Source organism: Pongo abelii, chromosome 19 (assembly GCF_028885655.2).
Source record: "Pongo abelii isolate AG06213 chromosome 19, NHGRI_mPonAbe1-v2.0_pri, whole genome shotgun sequence".
NCBI lineage: Eukaryota > Metazoa > Chordata > Mammalia > Primates > Hominidae > Pongo > Pongo abelii.
In genome coordinates this window covers 8,470,269-8,485,736 of record NC_072004.2, presented here as the reverse complement: position 1 = coordinate 8,485,736, position 15,468 = coordinate 8,470,269, and the positions used below count along the sequence as shown (strand labels likewise).

General features: G+C 44.7%; 1 protein-coding gene across 6 annotated transcripts in view; it reads left to right on the top strand.

Annotated features, from left to right (window-relative positions):
- The first annotated feature begins 2,221 nt into the window (after positions 1-2,221).
- Positions 2,222-15,468, top strand: part of MYH10 (myosin heavy chain 10) — a 155,176-nt gene continuing 141,929 nt past the window's right edge. Inside the window, exons 1-3 of one of the 6 annotated variants that reach the window (XM_063718012.1) lie at positions 2,858-2,997; positions 9,965-10,038; positions 10,187-10,562. In XM_063718012.1, coding sequence (XP_063574082.1) covers positions 10,218-10,562 — 345 coding nt within the window. In that variant the 5' untranslated portion in view covers positions 2,858-2,997; positions 9,965-10,038; positions 10,187-10,217. Of the gene's footprint in view, positions 2,731-2,857; positions 2,998-9,964; positions 10,039-10,186; positions 10,563-15,468 lie in introns of those variants that run through there. The other 5 variants (XM_009251285.4, XM_054535393.2, XM_054535397.2 and 2 more) reach the window with 5 other exon arrangements.

Below are 15,468 nucleotides of genomic sequence, written 5' to 3'. Positions count from 1 at the left end.
AAAAATTACTAGAGAGAGAGAGGAGAAAGATTCCTCAGTCTTCCGTAATAAACATGTACACTAGAAAAAGGGACAATTTTCAATCTATTTATAATGCCACATTTTGTTTACAGGAAATTATGTTACATCTTCATGAATGAGTCTTTCCGGTATACATTTATATCCCCTTTTTAGAGATGAGGTTAAGTAATTTGTGAAAGGCAAAGTTGGATTCAAAGCCAGGTCTATCTGCTTCTAAATCCTGTGCTTTCTTCATCAAGATGGCAGCAAATTCTGGGATGAAGCTACATGGGTGGAACTGGAGTCAGAGAAGGCTGCCTGGGATGGATGATAGATATATAGTGGGGCTAGGTGTTGGGAGAAAAAGAAGGAAAGAATCAAAGAGATTGCAAGAGTGGTTCCATTCACAAAGAGAAGTTGGGAAGAGAGAGTCTGAGTGGTGGGAAAGGGTGATAGACGAAAATAGGTTTGGTACCTTCTGCTTTTGCAGTCCCCCTCTCATCCAGGCAGTTGGAAATGTAGGGCCCAAGTGCCAAAGAGCCACCAGAAGAGAGATACATTTGGGGGTATTCTCTTTATTATTAATTTCTCATCAAGACTAATGTCTTTATGGTGTTTCCTTCTGATGAACGTCCTGCCCTCTTCTGATGGTCCACTGAGTTTGTGTTAAAATTATGCGAAAGTTGGCTGGGCGCGGTGGCTCGTGCCTGTAATCCCAGCATTTTCAGGGGCCGAGGCGGGCGGATCACGAGGTCAAGAGATCAAGGCCAACATCCTGGCCAACATGGTGAAACCCTGTCTCTACTAAAAATACAAAAATTAGCTGGCCGTGGTGGCGCCCGCCTGTAGTCCCAGTTACTAGGGAGACTGAGGCAGGAGAATCACTTGAACCCGGGGGGCGAAGGTTGCAGTGAGCTGAGAACGTGTCACTTCACTCCAGCCTGGTAACAGAGCGAGACTCCATCTCAAAAAAAAAAAAAAAAAATATATATATATATATATATATATATACACACACACACACACATATATATGCAAAAGTTTTTAAATTATGAGAAACTACTGACTGTGTGGCTTACAGGGTTATTCGCGAGTGGATGCACTAAGCATAGAACATTGCACTGAGAAATGACTTCCGTGGCTGACAAAGTGGAGACTCAGGCCTCAGAGAGGGAGTCTTTGGTCTTCTCTAAACACATTTTAAAACTCATTAGAGGAATATCATTCGTATATTTTGGAAAGTTAATTTGTACTCCATGTGCAGACTGCATTAGAAGGACAGACCTCTTCACAGAGCCAAGTCACAAGGCACCTGGACACGGGGTAGTACCCCAGCAGGCAGGTGGGGGTGGGGGTCCAGATGCAGCAGGACAAAGGACAAAACAGAGCCTGGTTCGGACTTCCCCAGGAAGGACTCTGCACTCAGCTGCCTTTGAGCCTCTTCTGAATTCCACTGACCCTTCCTTAGCACTTCCTGCCTTGTTTTGTTTTTTGCTTAATTCACTTTTTGCCAGACTAGACGTTTCCTAGGCTTAGGCAAACACATCATCACATGTATTAAAATGCTCCCATAGTCTACATTAATAACTGATTAATAACTGCATCTTGCTGTAAATTTTTATGATCTTGACTTTCAGATTTTGTATGAATAATTCATTTTGTTCATGTGATTTAGATTTTATAAGTATGCAAGAGTTTTGTTGCAGTTGCCTAGATTCTGCAGACATTTCATTAAATTTTATTTACTTTGATTTTTCCAGTTTCCTTTCCTTATTTTGGGGCCACTGTTTTTCAGTCTCCAACTTTTTCATAGGCCCTAGGGGATATGACAGCGCCACAGGAATCCAGCCTTATATTCCTAAGAACCTCTCACAGCCCCTCACGTAGGGAGCTCTGATGAATGAATGAAGGAGCGCTTGAACGAGTGAATGAATGAGGTGAATAAAGTTTCTTCCAAGTTTTCTCTCCAAGGTCAATTCTCTTCTCATTCTTCTGGAATCTCAGCCTTGCCTGGAGGCTGGGCAGGAGAGCCTCTCGCCCCGCTAACACCAAAACTGCGACCTTGGAGGGCCGTGTCCTGCGCCCGGCGCTCGGCCGATCCCGGCAAAGTCCGCCTGGGGCCGGGGTCGGGACAGTGGCCGCAGCGTGGAGCTCAGCCGGGGCCCGGGCAAACCTTGTGCGCATGGGCGGAGCAGCGCCCTCCCCCCGCGTTCCTTCCCCCACTGCAGGTGAGTCGCAGCGCCGCGGCCCCCACCCCGCGCAGCCTCGGGGGTGACGTCAGGCCTCTGGACCGCGCTCCGCCCCGCCCCTGCAGGCAGCGCTGAGGGCCCGCGACTCCGCGGTGGAACCCCGTCCCGCTGCGGTAGATGCCGGCTGCCGCAAGCAGAGGGGGCGACCGGGCGCTCCAATGTGCTGCGGCGGCTGCCCGACGCTAGGACGAGGAGCCTGCAATCAGAGCGCCAGCCTCCTGCCGCGGCCCACCTGCCCCGCTGGCTGCACAGCCGGTGTCAGCGCAGCGCGCCGGCCGCCGCGGGGTCCGCAACCCGCCGCCTCGCGGGATCGCCGGGCGCCCAGCCAGCCTCAGCTGTCCATCTACGCACGAGCCAGCCAATCGCGCGCCACTGCCCCGGCCGCACCTCCCGGAGCCTATGACGGGCGTAAGAGCCAGCCTATGAGATTGGGGCGTCGGTGGCCTGGGCTGGGAGCGGGAGCCAATGAGTGTCATTCCAGGTGGGTGGAGGGAGCCGGACTCGGGAAGGTAGCTTCGTTCGGGTTGCTAACGTCTTCCCTTGGAGATGGGCGCGCAAACCAACCAGTGGGTCTGGGGGCGGCGGTGATGGGCGTGGAGCTGGCCCAATGAGGGTGGGAGTGGGTGGGGCAGCCCCGAGCAGCAGTGCTAAAGGAGCCCGGCGGAGGCAGCGGTGGGTTTGGGACTGAGGCGCTGGATCTGTGGTCGCGGCCGGGGACGTGCGCCCGCGCCACCATCTTCGGCTGAAGGTGAGAGGTGCGGCTACCCGAGTCCGAGTGCACGGCCCAGGGCTCGGGGACAGTTTGTGGCGGAAGGAATGGATCCTGGGCTGAGGGGTCCTAGGCGGCTCTGGAGGACAGGAACGGGGGACCGAAGCGGGAGCTGGGGAAGACAGAGGGGCTTCTGAGCTGTAGGGTTTGTGCTGCGGGGACCTTAGGTTAGTTTGAGCAGGGTCCTGGGCTGGGGGCACTGGGACCCCAGTGGGTGGAGATGGAGAGACTCCCGGAAGAGCGGGGAATGAAGTCCTTGTGAAACCCGCGGGGGTCAGGGCCTGGGTGTGCAGGAGGACGACCCCTGGGGGGCTGGGGGATGGAGATCTGGGGGTGGGGACGTGAGGACCAGGTTCTCGGTGTGTGGGATCCCTGGGGGCGCGAGGTCTAGGGGCTAGTGCCCCGACGGAGGTCTTGGCGTGTCCCGCGAGCCAGTGTCTGCCTCCCAGGAAGGGAGGGGATTCTAGCGGGGCTGGAAAGCGCAGTCCCGGCGGTAGGGTGGGGGGGCGCTGGACAGGAAGGGCCCCTGCGTGGGTTGCTGGGTGGGTTAGGCCTGGCCCGACCGGGTCCCCTGCAGCGCTAGAGGGGTTCACCATGGGCTTGGAAGGCGGGTGGCGCGCGCCCGACCCGTGGGTGGAGGGACAGGAGGGCATTGGCTCTGCGCGGCCGGGGAAGCGCGCGGCGGGTGAGGGGCTCCGGAGCCGGCCGCGGGCGTGGGGAGGGTCGGACTCCGCCGGCGCCGGGGAAGGAGCGCGGGAGGGGGGCGTCCTGCCGCGCCCTCCGTGGAGCGCCTAGGCCGGGGGTGGACGCCTGGCGAGGCCCAGGCGGTTTGGGGGGGTGAGGCGGGAAATGTGGCGGGGCGCGCTGCAGCAGGACGGCCGGGGGGAGGGTCAGCACTCGCCTCGGGATCCCTTTATTGTGTAAGCGAGCTGGGAATGGCTCGCCGCAGTCTCTTCATTGCCTTCTGCAGTTGGGGGTCACACCCTGATCCCATAAAATCGGACTGGAATTGGTTCGGAGGGAAGTTGAAGCCGCGGAGTCCTGGCATTTGCGGGGGCTTTCTGGGCCTGTGGTGGGCGGATGCGGCCCTGGGAAGCGGGAGGCCCCCAGCCAGGCCTGTTTGGAACTAGGGCCTTAGGAAGGAGGTTGGCGACTCGGCGGGTCAGACCGGGCTGGTGAGGTTTGGATAACGTGGCTTCTGCCTACAGCCGTTATCTCTGTTTCTTTAGGGCCTCTGCAGCTCCCTTCAAGATCACTGCGGTGGATGGAAGGGGGTGGGGTGGGCTGGGGTGGGGTAGGGGAAAGCAGGCGGGGTAGATGCAGACTGCAGATGAAACAAAGACTGCTGTTTTCGCTGAATAATGTAATACCAAACATAATACTTTGGCTTTGCTGAGATTTTGTTTTTTAACGTTGAAACTGAGGATTCTTTGAGTCAGGTTTAATTATTCTTGATAGTATCTCACTCTGGAAAACTTTATAATCTATTTATTGTTTTATCTCCTTCATCAATCTGCCTTTATTAATTATTCTTTGAGTCCCTTGCTTTTGATGTTTAAGTATGCCCTGTCTGTCTCGGGTTCTGGAAAAGTGGCCATTTTATGCATCTCCTTACTTCTGCATCTTAAATTCAGTTCTTCCCCGTCCTTATCTGGAGAAAGCATATGGTGTAATTGTGCGATATAGCACGAGCTTTGGCAGCAGAAGGATGTGACCCCTGAGAGCCTGGCTTTTCATTTGGGCTCCATAGGGAAATCATTATAACGAAGGCAGCTGGGATGGAAGGCGAGATGGAGGAAATCTTGAAGGGCACGTTGTAGGGTGGAAGACTATATGCTTCAGCGGTTTATGTACTTTGTTATCACATGTGAGGAATTAAAGTTCCTGGTGTTGGATCCTAGTTTTGGAAATATTAAACACAGTATAGAGATATTAATTGGGAGATGGGGCAGGCCATAAGTAGCAATAGTGGCCTTTTGCGTTTGGTTTGTGTTTGTGATCATTGGGTTGAGCAGGATTTTGATAAATTAGCAGACTCGTCCAGCCCTGTCATGTAAGTGACCTCAATGGTAGCAATACACAAATTGGGACAGTTCTGTTTTAGCTCATCTGGTATAGATGGATGCTCTGTCATGAATAATTTATCCATCCTTCTTGTTTGCCTTTCTATGTGCAGCCCGTTCATAAAATTGAATTGTTTGCCTCTGTCCACACTTAGAGTGGGTGCTGGGAGGGGTTTGAAAAGTTTGCTGGGTGACATTTCATTGGAAGTGAAAAATGACCTGAGGGTGGAGCCCCAGGGGTGTGTGTGTCAAACCACTGAAAGGGATGGGAACTTCGGCTCTGTAGGGGGCTAATTCATACACAGATAAATGATTTAATTATAATTAGGCAGCAATTTAAAATGACACTAATAACCCTCAGACCATCTTTATGTTCGCTAACAAAAAGATTCCTGTTTGTCCTTATTTCCCCTAAGTTATGGGTATCTTTTTCTGTAAAATATATAAAACCTTTGCCAGATGAGTCATTGGTTAAGCCTATACTTTTTAAGCCATAATTGATTGGGTTTTTATTTAGTAGAAAGGTAGTATATAGCATTGTACACTACACACCCTTCAAAATTTCCTCCATGTCACCCTCCATCATTGTAGCGTGTACACTGGAGCTGAATTCTGAGTTTAATCCCAGCTCTACTTGTTAGCTGTGTGCCTTTGGGCTGGTTATTGGCTTTCTCTGTACCTCAGATTCTTCATCTGTGAAATGGAGATATTAATAGTGCCTACCTCATAGGGCTGTTGTGAGGATTAAGAGTTGATATATGTAAACTGCTTAGAATAGTGCCTGGCCATAATTAGTGATATATGACAATGGTATCTGCTGTTTTAAAAATCATAGTGTTGTCCTTTCTGCAAAGCAAAGCACTGGTGAGAGGTACACTGTTAAACACCAGTATTATGCAGATTGGGTACCAAATGTATGATGGAGTGAAATAAATGTATTTGACAATCACAAGTGAAGAATTAAACTGAACAAAATATCTCCAATGGTCTCATGAACTCTATCAGTTAAACAATAATGTGAACGCTTAACAGCTGCAAAGCCCTCTGGTGCAACGCAGGGTAGGGTAAGAAGAAAGTCAGGAGAACAGTACAAAATGTTAGGAGAAGGAAAAGGATTAAATTGCCACATTGACCTGAAAAGAACTTCTGAAAGAATGGCATTTGGGTCAGGAGTTGAAGGAATAACAGCTTTTTGGTTGTGGAGAAGTTGAATTTCACTATGAGGGTTGGGACCATTCACATAAATATTGATCAATAGGTACAGATCCCCTGTTATATACCAGGGACTAGACAAAATGCTCAAGATACAGCGTGGAACAGACAACTATCCTCATAGTGTTTAGTTGTAGAAGAGACTGAAAAAGTGAAAGTCATTGGTAATCCTACTACCCAGTAAAAACCCAATGAATATTTGTTCCATTTAAAAAAAAAATACACACGTGTATGTAGTTTTCCCCACAAAATTGGGAACATGCTGTGTAATTACACTTTTGTGTTCTATTGGATTTTTTAAAAATACTAAATTACAAGCATTTCCCCATCTAGAAAAAGTACTGATAAATGTAAGATGTATAATCTACTGCTTCTAGACCTGTTCTAGAAGTTATTTGTTAAATTATTTTAATTTATAGTCACCTGCTAAATTTAAGCATCTAATTACATGTCCAGTGTAAAATTTAAGAAGTGTGTGCGTGTCTACTGACAGCAAGACAGTTTCCTAAGTGCTCTGTAGGATATGCAGTTTACACCTGATAAGAATAGTAAGAGAAACTTGTTATATTTTGTTATAGTTGAATATTTTCTTTTAATAGATTCTACCCTTCTGAAAGGTGGAGTGTGTATTCTATTATTTGTTCTCAAATTTACCTATGATGTTTCCCACCTTGAAGCCGTGCCTCCTTTCTTCTTTTTTTAAATTTTTTATTTTACTTATTATTATTATTATTATTATTATTATTATTATTATTATTATTTTGAGGCAGAGTCTCATTCTGTTGCCCAGGATGGAGTGCAGTGGTGTGATTTCGGCTCACTACAACCTCTGCCTCCTGGGCTCAAGTGATCTTCCTGCCTCACCCTCCCGAAGAACCGGGACTACAGGCCTGTGCCACCAAGCCCAGCTAATTTTTTTATATTTTTTGTAGAGACAGGGTTTCGCCATGTTGCCCAGGCTGAACACCTGGACTCGAGCAATCTACCTGCCTCGCCCTCCCAAAGTGCTGGGATTACAGGCGTGAGCCACCCCACCTGGCCTCCTTTCTTTTTACCAGTGTGCAACGTTTAAGTTGGAAAGAGATGACTCGTTAATAGTGTTATTAGACCAGTCCCTAGAGGTAATGGGCTTTTAAAACTACTATGCAGAATGTACATGTACCTATGAATGTTTTCTGTATTGCCCTCTCCAAAGAGGATGTCTTAGAAAACTAATGCAAGTTTAGGTATAAAATGTGTTAGCAATTTTATTTGTATAGAAGTTTTAATAACATTAATCACGTTTTGTGATTTTTTTTTTGTTTCATCTTATTTTGCGATTTTTGTTTTATCCAAGCCTATAACCTTTAAGACATCAACGTGTTATTTAAATTGCTATGAATTAGTCTAGAATTTGGTTTTCAACCTCTTTTTCTACTCTAACATACCTGCTGGTAGCAGTGGCGCACCATGGCAACCACAGAACTTAGGAGCAACGGTTGTCAAATGTGTCCCGGGACCAGCAGTGGCAGCAGCATCTGGGAACTTGTTAGAAATGCAAATTCTGAGGCTCAGGCTGGGCGCGGTGGCTCACGCTTGTAATCGCAGCACTTTGGGAGGGTGAGGCGGGTGGATCACCTGAGGTCAGGAGTTCAAGATCAGCCTGGTCAACATGGTGAAACCCCATCTCTACTAAAAATATAAAAATTAGCCGGTCATGGTGCAGGCGCCTCTAATCCTAGGTACTTGGGAGGCTGAGGCAGGAGAATCACTTGAACCCTGGAGGCGGAGGTTGCAGTAGGCTGAGATTGCGCCCACTGCACTCCAGCCTGGGCAAAAGGGTGAAACTCCGTCTCAAAAAAAAAAAAAAAAAGTTCTCAGGCTCTACCCTATACCTACTGAATCAGGGACTCTGGGATAGAGCCCAGCAATCTGTATTTTAATAAACCCTCTAGGTGCTGCAAATGCATGCCAGAATTTGACAGCCGCTACTATAGAAGATGAGTGTTTGTAATGCATTACATTGCAACAAGTAATTTCTGAAGAATCTTAGCTATTTGGTTCTAGTAAATTATTTTTTTAAATTTATTTTTGTTTGTTTGCTTTTGAGACGGAGTCTTGCTCTGTCACCCAGCCTGGAGTGCAGTGGCATGATCTCGGCTCGCTGCAACCTCCGTCTCCCAGGTTCAAGCAATTCTCCTGCCTCAGCTTCCTGAGTGGCTGGGATTACAGGCACCCACCACCACACCTGGCTAATTTTTTGATATTTTTGGTGGAGATGGGGTTTCACCATGTTGGCCAGGCTGGTCTCGAACTTCTGACCTCAGGTGATCCACCCATCTCAGCCTCCCAAAGTGCTAGGATTGTAGGCATGAGCTACCATGCCCAGCTGGTTCTAGTAAATTATTATTAGGGGTTAAAGGGCTAGAATGTGTAACCACTATCAGTGATTAATCTTTTAGGATACAGATAGAGCCCTTTAGAATCTAGAGAACGTTATAGCACATATATGCACACGCTAAGTACATAATATTTTTATACCATTTCAGGGATTTTGTTGAAGTTGAGATTAGCTGATGGACTCAAGAACCTCTTAACAACCTTAGACTACTTTATGATTTCCTCTTGCCTACAAAGAACCCCTAGCATTTTTGGCTAGGGGAGTGGAGTGAACGGAGGGGAGAAGTGGGGATTTGATAGAGCAAGAGTAGGTACTTAGTTGGCTTCTTCTGTTGGTTTGAATGAAGTGATGGAAGCCATGCCTATGAAATTTATAATAACCTGGAATTTGGAGTGGCAGCAAAAATGTTTAAGTTGGTATCAAATCCCAAAAAGATCCTGTCAGGCAATCATGATGAGTCACATTAGAAAGATGATGGATGTAAAATCCTGTCATTTGGTCCAGAAAGCCAGTGCACAAGTAGAGGAGGGGACATAGCTTAGCCACAAAGTGATGGAGCTTCCTCTGCTAGCCCTTTGTGAGCCAATGGTAAATGGGTGCTAAATAAACCAACTAGGTCTTGAGATACATTAATTGTAAATGTCACAGAACCAGTACTTTCCTCAATGTGGCTAAGATTGTTGATGGTTCCTTTTTCTTCTGCACTGGTCAGACCATATCTGGGCTATGATGTTTGCTTCTGGGCCACACACTTTAGAGGGAAGACAAGCATGTTGGAGTCTGTTTAGGCGAGAGATCCGGCAGGGGAAGGAGTCTTGGTGAATGAGGGGTGGAGGAGCTGCAGGATGGGAATGGAGGCCTGAACAGCTACCATGACATATTCAAAAGGCTGCCGTGTGAAGCCAAGTTATGCTTGTCTTTTGTGGTCCCAGCTGATCACATTAAGACCGCATGGGGCCATAGAAAAGCCAGAGGGAGACTGATTTGGGTTATTCATAAGAAGAACTTTAAGTCTGTTATCTGAGGGTAGAATGGGAGGCATGTTTTAGATTCTTTAGATTCTTTACTCTTCTGACAATCATGTGTTTTTGTAGCTGTTTCCTTGTGGTCATATTAATTCTGGTACCACTTCATGAACCTTTTATTACCCATCTTTGTTTTCTTTTTTTCTTCCTTCTTAACTCCCTGTTTAATTTGTGGTGAGGGTGAAAGAGGAGATAAAGAAAAAAAGGGTCAACCTGTAACTTTGCCTTTTCTTTTCTTTTTTTTTTTTTTTTTTTTTTGCCCTCAGTAACTGAGGGCAAACCCATCAGACAACCAGAGCCATAATTTGTGGTCACCCCTGAAATTTACCTTGGAAACTCGGTTAGTATGGCTGTGAATAGGTATACCCCAGCTCCTTAACACAGAGTTAATGCTTAATCTAAGGTTTTAAGTTTCTTAGAAAAGAAAAACGTGTACATTCTTTTATGTTTCTTAAACATCTAATTTTGCCCTCCTCCTCTTCTCTTAGAGGCGATTGCTCTTGGATCGTTCCATTTACAATGGCGCAGAGAACTGGACTCGAGGATCCAGAAAGGTATCTCTTTGTGGACAGGGCTGTCATCTACAACCCTGCCACTCAAGCTGATTGGACAGCTAAAAAGCTAGTGTGGATTCCATCAGAACGCCATGGTTTTGAGGCAGCTAGTATCAAAGAAGAACGGGGAGATGAAGTTATGGTGGAGTTGGCAGAGAATGGAAAGAAAGCAATGGTCAACAAAGATGATATTCAGAAGATGAACCCACCTAAGTTTTCCAAGGTGGAGGATATGGCAGAATTGACATGCTTGAATGAAGCTTCCGTTTTACATAATCTGAAGGATCGCTACTATTCAGGACTAATCTATGTAAGTTTTTCTTCCAAATAATCATGTGAAGTGGTAGCTAGGAATTAATGTAAATTATGCATCTTGTCATAATCAAATGAGAATGTGGAATACCCAAACTCTCTGTTTAACATTTCTATTTCTCTTTAAGATAGAAAGATGTGTTGGTTGCTTACCCATGTCTTGCTTTTCTTTGAATCTTAACACATTAAGTTTAAATAATACAGGCTGCAATTACATATAATAAAATGGCATTTGAAGATTTGTAGTGGTCTTCTGGACCATAATAAGGTGGGAGAGAGCATGTAACAGGAAGACCAGAAGGTTTAATAAGGTAAAGAGAGTTGCATTAATAGGATGCAGACAGCAAAACGGTCGAAAATCAAGTGCATACCCAAGAGAGTAAAGTGGAGGGGCTGTAAGCTGACAAAATTTCTGTGGACAGCATGAACAGCTTCACTGGATGTAGTAGGGAAGTAGGAAAGATGAATGCTGAGGTTTTTAAGAGGAAACAATTAGGGTAAGATTGAGGCTGGCTGGGGTCGTCCTGTGGTTAGCAGCTGACATGAATGTTGGAGTCAATGACTTTGTCACTGACCATGTAGAAGAAGTTATTGAAAATCATAAGGGATAGTGTAGAGAGGAAAAATGTAAGCCAGATACTAAAAAAATCTAAAATGACAAAATAGGTTTGAGGGAATGGTAGACAGGTGGCAATGATTTGAAGAAGGTGGCACATATGGGACTTAAACTGATGATGAAGGGAAGTAGGGAGAAAAGTTGATGGTCATGGTTTGAAATTGGAAAAGGGTTGTTGAATTTTACACAAGGAGTGTGCTACTGAAGGTCATGAATAATTCAAAACTTCAGTAAATCAGAGCTAGTTTTCCCACATAATTAGTTTAAGGAATATTTATTAAGCACCCCGTGTGCTCTAGGTGCTGGGGATAGTACAGTGAAGAAGATAGGCCAGGTCTCTCTGCCTTTCTGAAATGTCCAATGAGGAAATGAAACAGGGCTATGGAGAGAGTAAGTAGGAGAATGGCTTTCCCCAGCGGGTCAGTTAAGGGCTGTTTGTGAAGGTAGCATTTGAGCTGGAGTCTGACTGGTGGGAGGCAGCTAGCCACGAGAAAAGAATGATTCATTCATGACCTTTGCCAGAGTAGTTTCAACCAAGCCTGATAGATGTCCCTTATTTTCTTCTCTATGAGATAGGAGAGTAAGAGGCCACAGGGTTGAAACGGTGGCTTGAGGAGAATGGAAAGGCTTAGGAACAACCCTTTTCCAATTTCAGACTAAGCCAGGGATAAGAAAGCGACTGGAGAGTGGCGTTGAGAGTCCAGCTGAGATTGAATAACCACGTGTTGGGTGACCGCAGTTTTGCCTGGCTATGTGATTTTGCCAGACCATGGGATTGCCCCAGGTCTGTGAGTGTGGGGGGCTTTGGATCTCCATGGCTCCCACAGTGAGAGGGGGATTCAGTGGCCGTCTTTGGAGTCCTGGTTTGGTAGGAATGGGAGTCTGGGTGGGAGGGGCTGATGGATCAAGGCCTGGAGGTTTTCAGAATGTTGATGAACAGGGATCATGGGGTGAAGGAGTGAGAAAACTGCAAAATTAGGAGGTTGTGGTCAGATTGTAATGTCGACGTGTAAGATTTGAGAGGTGGATCAGTTTCAGATGAAGCCCATTGCAATAAATTGTGCAGGTATGGAAATGTGATGTCACCATCAAAAGCTGTGCAGTGTGAAGAGGAGCCAGGCTGCCTTTCTGCCAGCCTTCACCTTGATTTCCCACACTGGCAGCTGGAGGTAGCTGCAAAGGGAGCTAAGTAGAAAAGGAATGAAAGAAAGGACAGTTTTTTTTTTTTGTTTTTGTTTTTGTTTTGCAGCCATTCCACATAATTCAGAGATTTTACAGTTATCTCTTACTGAGTTTGTTGGATTTTTTTCCAACTTAACTCATGGACAACCTGAGTGAACTTCTGAGTTTCTTTTCAAAGCACAGCCTCCTTCTACAGGAGAATCTGAGTTTTTCTCAAAGTCTCAAGGTCACACAGAGGTGGGGGTTTGAGAGGATCATATCCAATTAGTTGGGTGGAGAAAGGGTTGTTACCTAAGGTTCTAGTTGGAGAACTTGACTCCAAAGAAGTCTGTCTCGTTAAGAGGATGGGGTTGGGGAGAGCCATGCTAGCATTGTGATAAATATGTATTGGGCTTTGGAATTAACCAGCCAGTTGAGATGATCAGTTGAGGTGCAATGATATAGATACTAGAATAATTTGGGTAGGACCTTTTTTGGACATATTTCTATAGATAAGATATAACATAAATTTATTTAAACAAATTAGCTTGCTAACAGGTTTAGTTATTTTCTTTTCTTACCTTTTCTTTGGATTTATTCTCTCTGACCCCCAATTTCCCAGGTCATTAATTTTCATCTTCTTTCCTAATAAAACAGTTTAAAAACTGTAAATGTCTTCTCTAATACTGTTTTAGCTCACATCACAAGTTTCTATATGTAGTATTTATTCTTCAGTTCTAAATATTTTCTAATTTCTATGATGATCCCTTTAGTGAACCATTTAAAAGTGTATTTGTAAAATTTCAAAATGTTGATTTTTAAGTTATCTTTTTATTATTGATTTTTAAAATAATTACATCTCAATCACAGAATATTGTTCATATAGGAGACTTTTTTGTGTAGTATATTGTCAGCTTTTATGAGTGGTCTGTATGTGTTTGCAAAGAATGTGTATTCTGTTATTGTTGGATATAGGGTTCAATATATGGCTGTTAGATTAAGCTTTTTAATTGTATTGTTTATATCTTCCATAGCCTTGCTACTTTTTGTCTGCTTGATTTGTCAGTTACTGAGAAAAGTGTGTGAAAAATCTCCCATTGTGTTTTATCAATGAAGTATGCATCCCTAAATGACAATTTAGTTTTGCCTGTTTTTGATTTTGTTTTTTTTGAGACAGAGTCTTGCTCTGTCGCCCAGGCTGGAGTGTAGTGGTGCGACATCGGCTCACTGCAACCTCCACCTCCCAGTTCAAGTGATTCTCCTGCCTCAGCCTCCCTATTAGCTAGGATTACAGGCTCGAGCCACCACACCCAGATAATTTTTTTGTATTTTTAGTAGAGATGGGGTTTCACCATGTTGGCCAGGCTGGTCTTGAACTCCTGACCTCAAGTGATCCACCCGCCTTGGCCTCCCAGAGTGCTGTGATTACAGGCATGAACCACCGTGCCCTGCCTAGTTTTGCCTGTTTTTGAATTTTTGTATAAATGAATCTCATAGTGTGTAGCCTTTTGTGTCTTTTGTTGTTGTTGGCTTAGGATTACATTTTTAAGATTTATTCTTATTGTTTTACGTTGATGTAACTCAGTAGTTCCCAAAGTGTGGTCTGGACCCCCTAGGATTTCCCTGAGACCCTCTCAGGGGAGCGCACAAGGTCAAAACTATTTTTATAACAATACGAATATGTCATCGGCCCTTTTTACTGTTGATATTTGTAGTGATGGTTCAAAAGCAATGATGAATAAAACTCCTGACACCTTATCATGAATAAAGGCAGTGTACTAGTACCAAACTGTACTAGCACCATTTTATTCTTCACTGCCACTTATTGGCAGTTTAAAAAAAATGCAGTTTCACTCAAGAATGTCCTTGGTAAAGCAGGAAAAATAATTGATTTTATTAAATCTCAACCTTTGGGAACACATCTTTTTAATATTCAGTGTGACGAAATGGTAAGTATGCCTAAAGGACTTTTGATGCATATCAATGTATGATGGTTGCCTTGAGGACGAGCATGTGGGTAGTTATTTGAGTTGCAAGCTAAACTTGCTACTTTTTAAGTAGAACACTATTTTCATTTGATAGAGTGGCTGATAAACTATGGTTACTCACACAGAGGTATTTGGCAGACATTTTCTTGAAAATGAACAAAACGAGCCTGTCACTTCAAAGAAAACAACCGACTGTATTTGTTGCCAATGATAAAATTTGAGTTTTTATGTGAAAATTAGAATTTTAGGAAACTTGTATCTACCATCATGAACTTGACAGCATGTCAATACTTAAAAACCTTTCTGATATGATAGATGGTGATAATAATGAAAGTGGGTTTTTTTGATGTCATATAGTAAAATGTCATCATTTGAAAGACTTGCATAATTTAGTGAGCCAGTGTTCTCCAGATGATGTGTGTATGGTGTTACGAAATCATGCATGGGTAAAAAGACTTGTTCAATACGCAAGGTAAACCATAGATTTTGATGCAGTGGAATGTGAGAAGTTCACTGATAGGGTTTCAGATGCTACACTACATCTAATTTTTAAGAAATTATCACTTGTTGGCCAGTCGCAGTGACTAACGCCTATAATCCCAGCACTTTGGGAGGCCGAGGCAGGCAGATCACCAGAGGTCGGGAGTTCGAGATCAGCCTGACCAACATGGAGAAACCCTGTCTCTTCTAAAAATACAAAATTAGCCAGGCATGGTGGCGCATGCCTGTAGTCCCACCTACTTGGGAGGCTGAGGCAGGACAACCCAGGAGACAGAGGTTGCAGTGAGCCAAGATCGTGCCATTGCCCTCCAGCCTGGGCAACAAGAGCGAAACTCCATCTCAAAAAAAAAAAAGAAAAAAAGAAATTATCATATGTTAAGTTTTAGTAGTATCAAAGATAAATATCCATGATTATCTGAAAAGACTGTTAAACCATTCCTCTCTTTTCCAACTAAATATCTGTAAGTCTGCTTTGCTTTTCTTCATATGCTTCATCCAAAACAACGTATTACAATAGACTGAATACAGAAACAGACATGAAAATTGAGTTGTTTTCGATTAAGCCAGACAATAAAAGTTTTGCAAGGATATAAAACAGTGCCATTCTTCTCACTTTTGTTTTGGAAAATGAAAAGTTA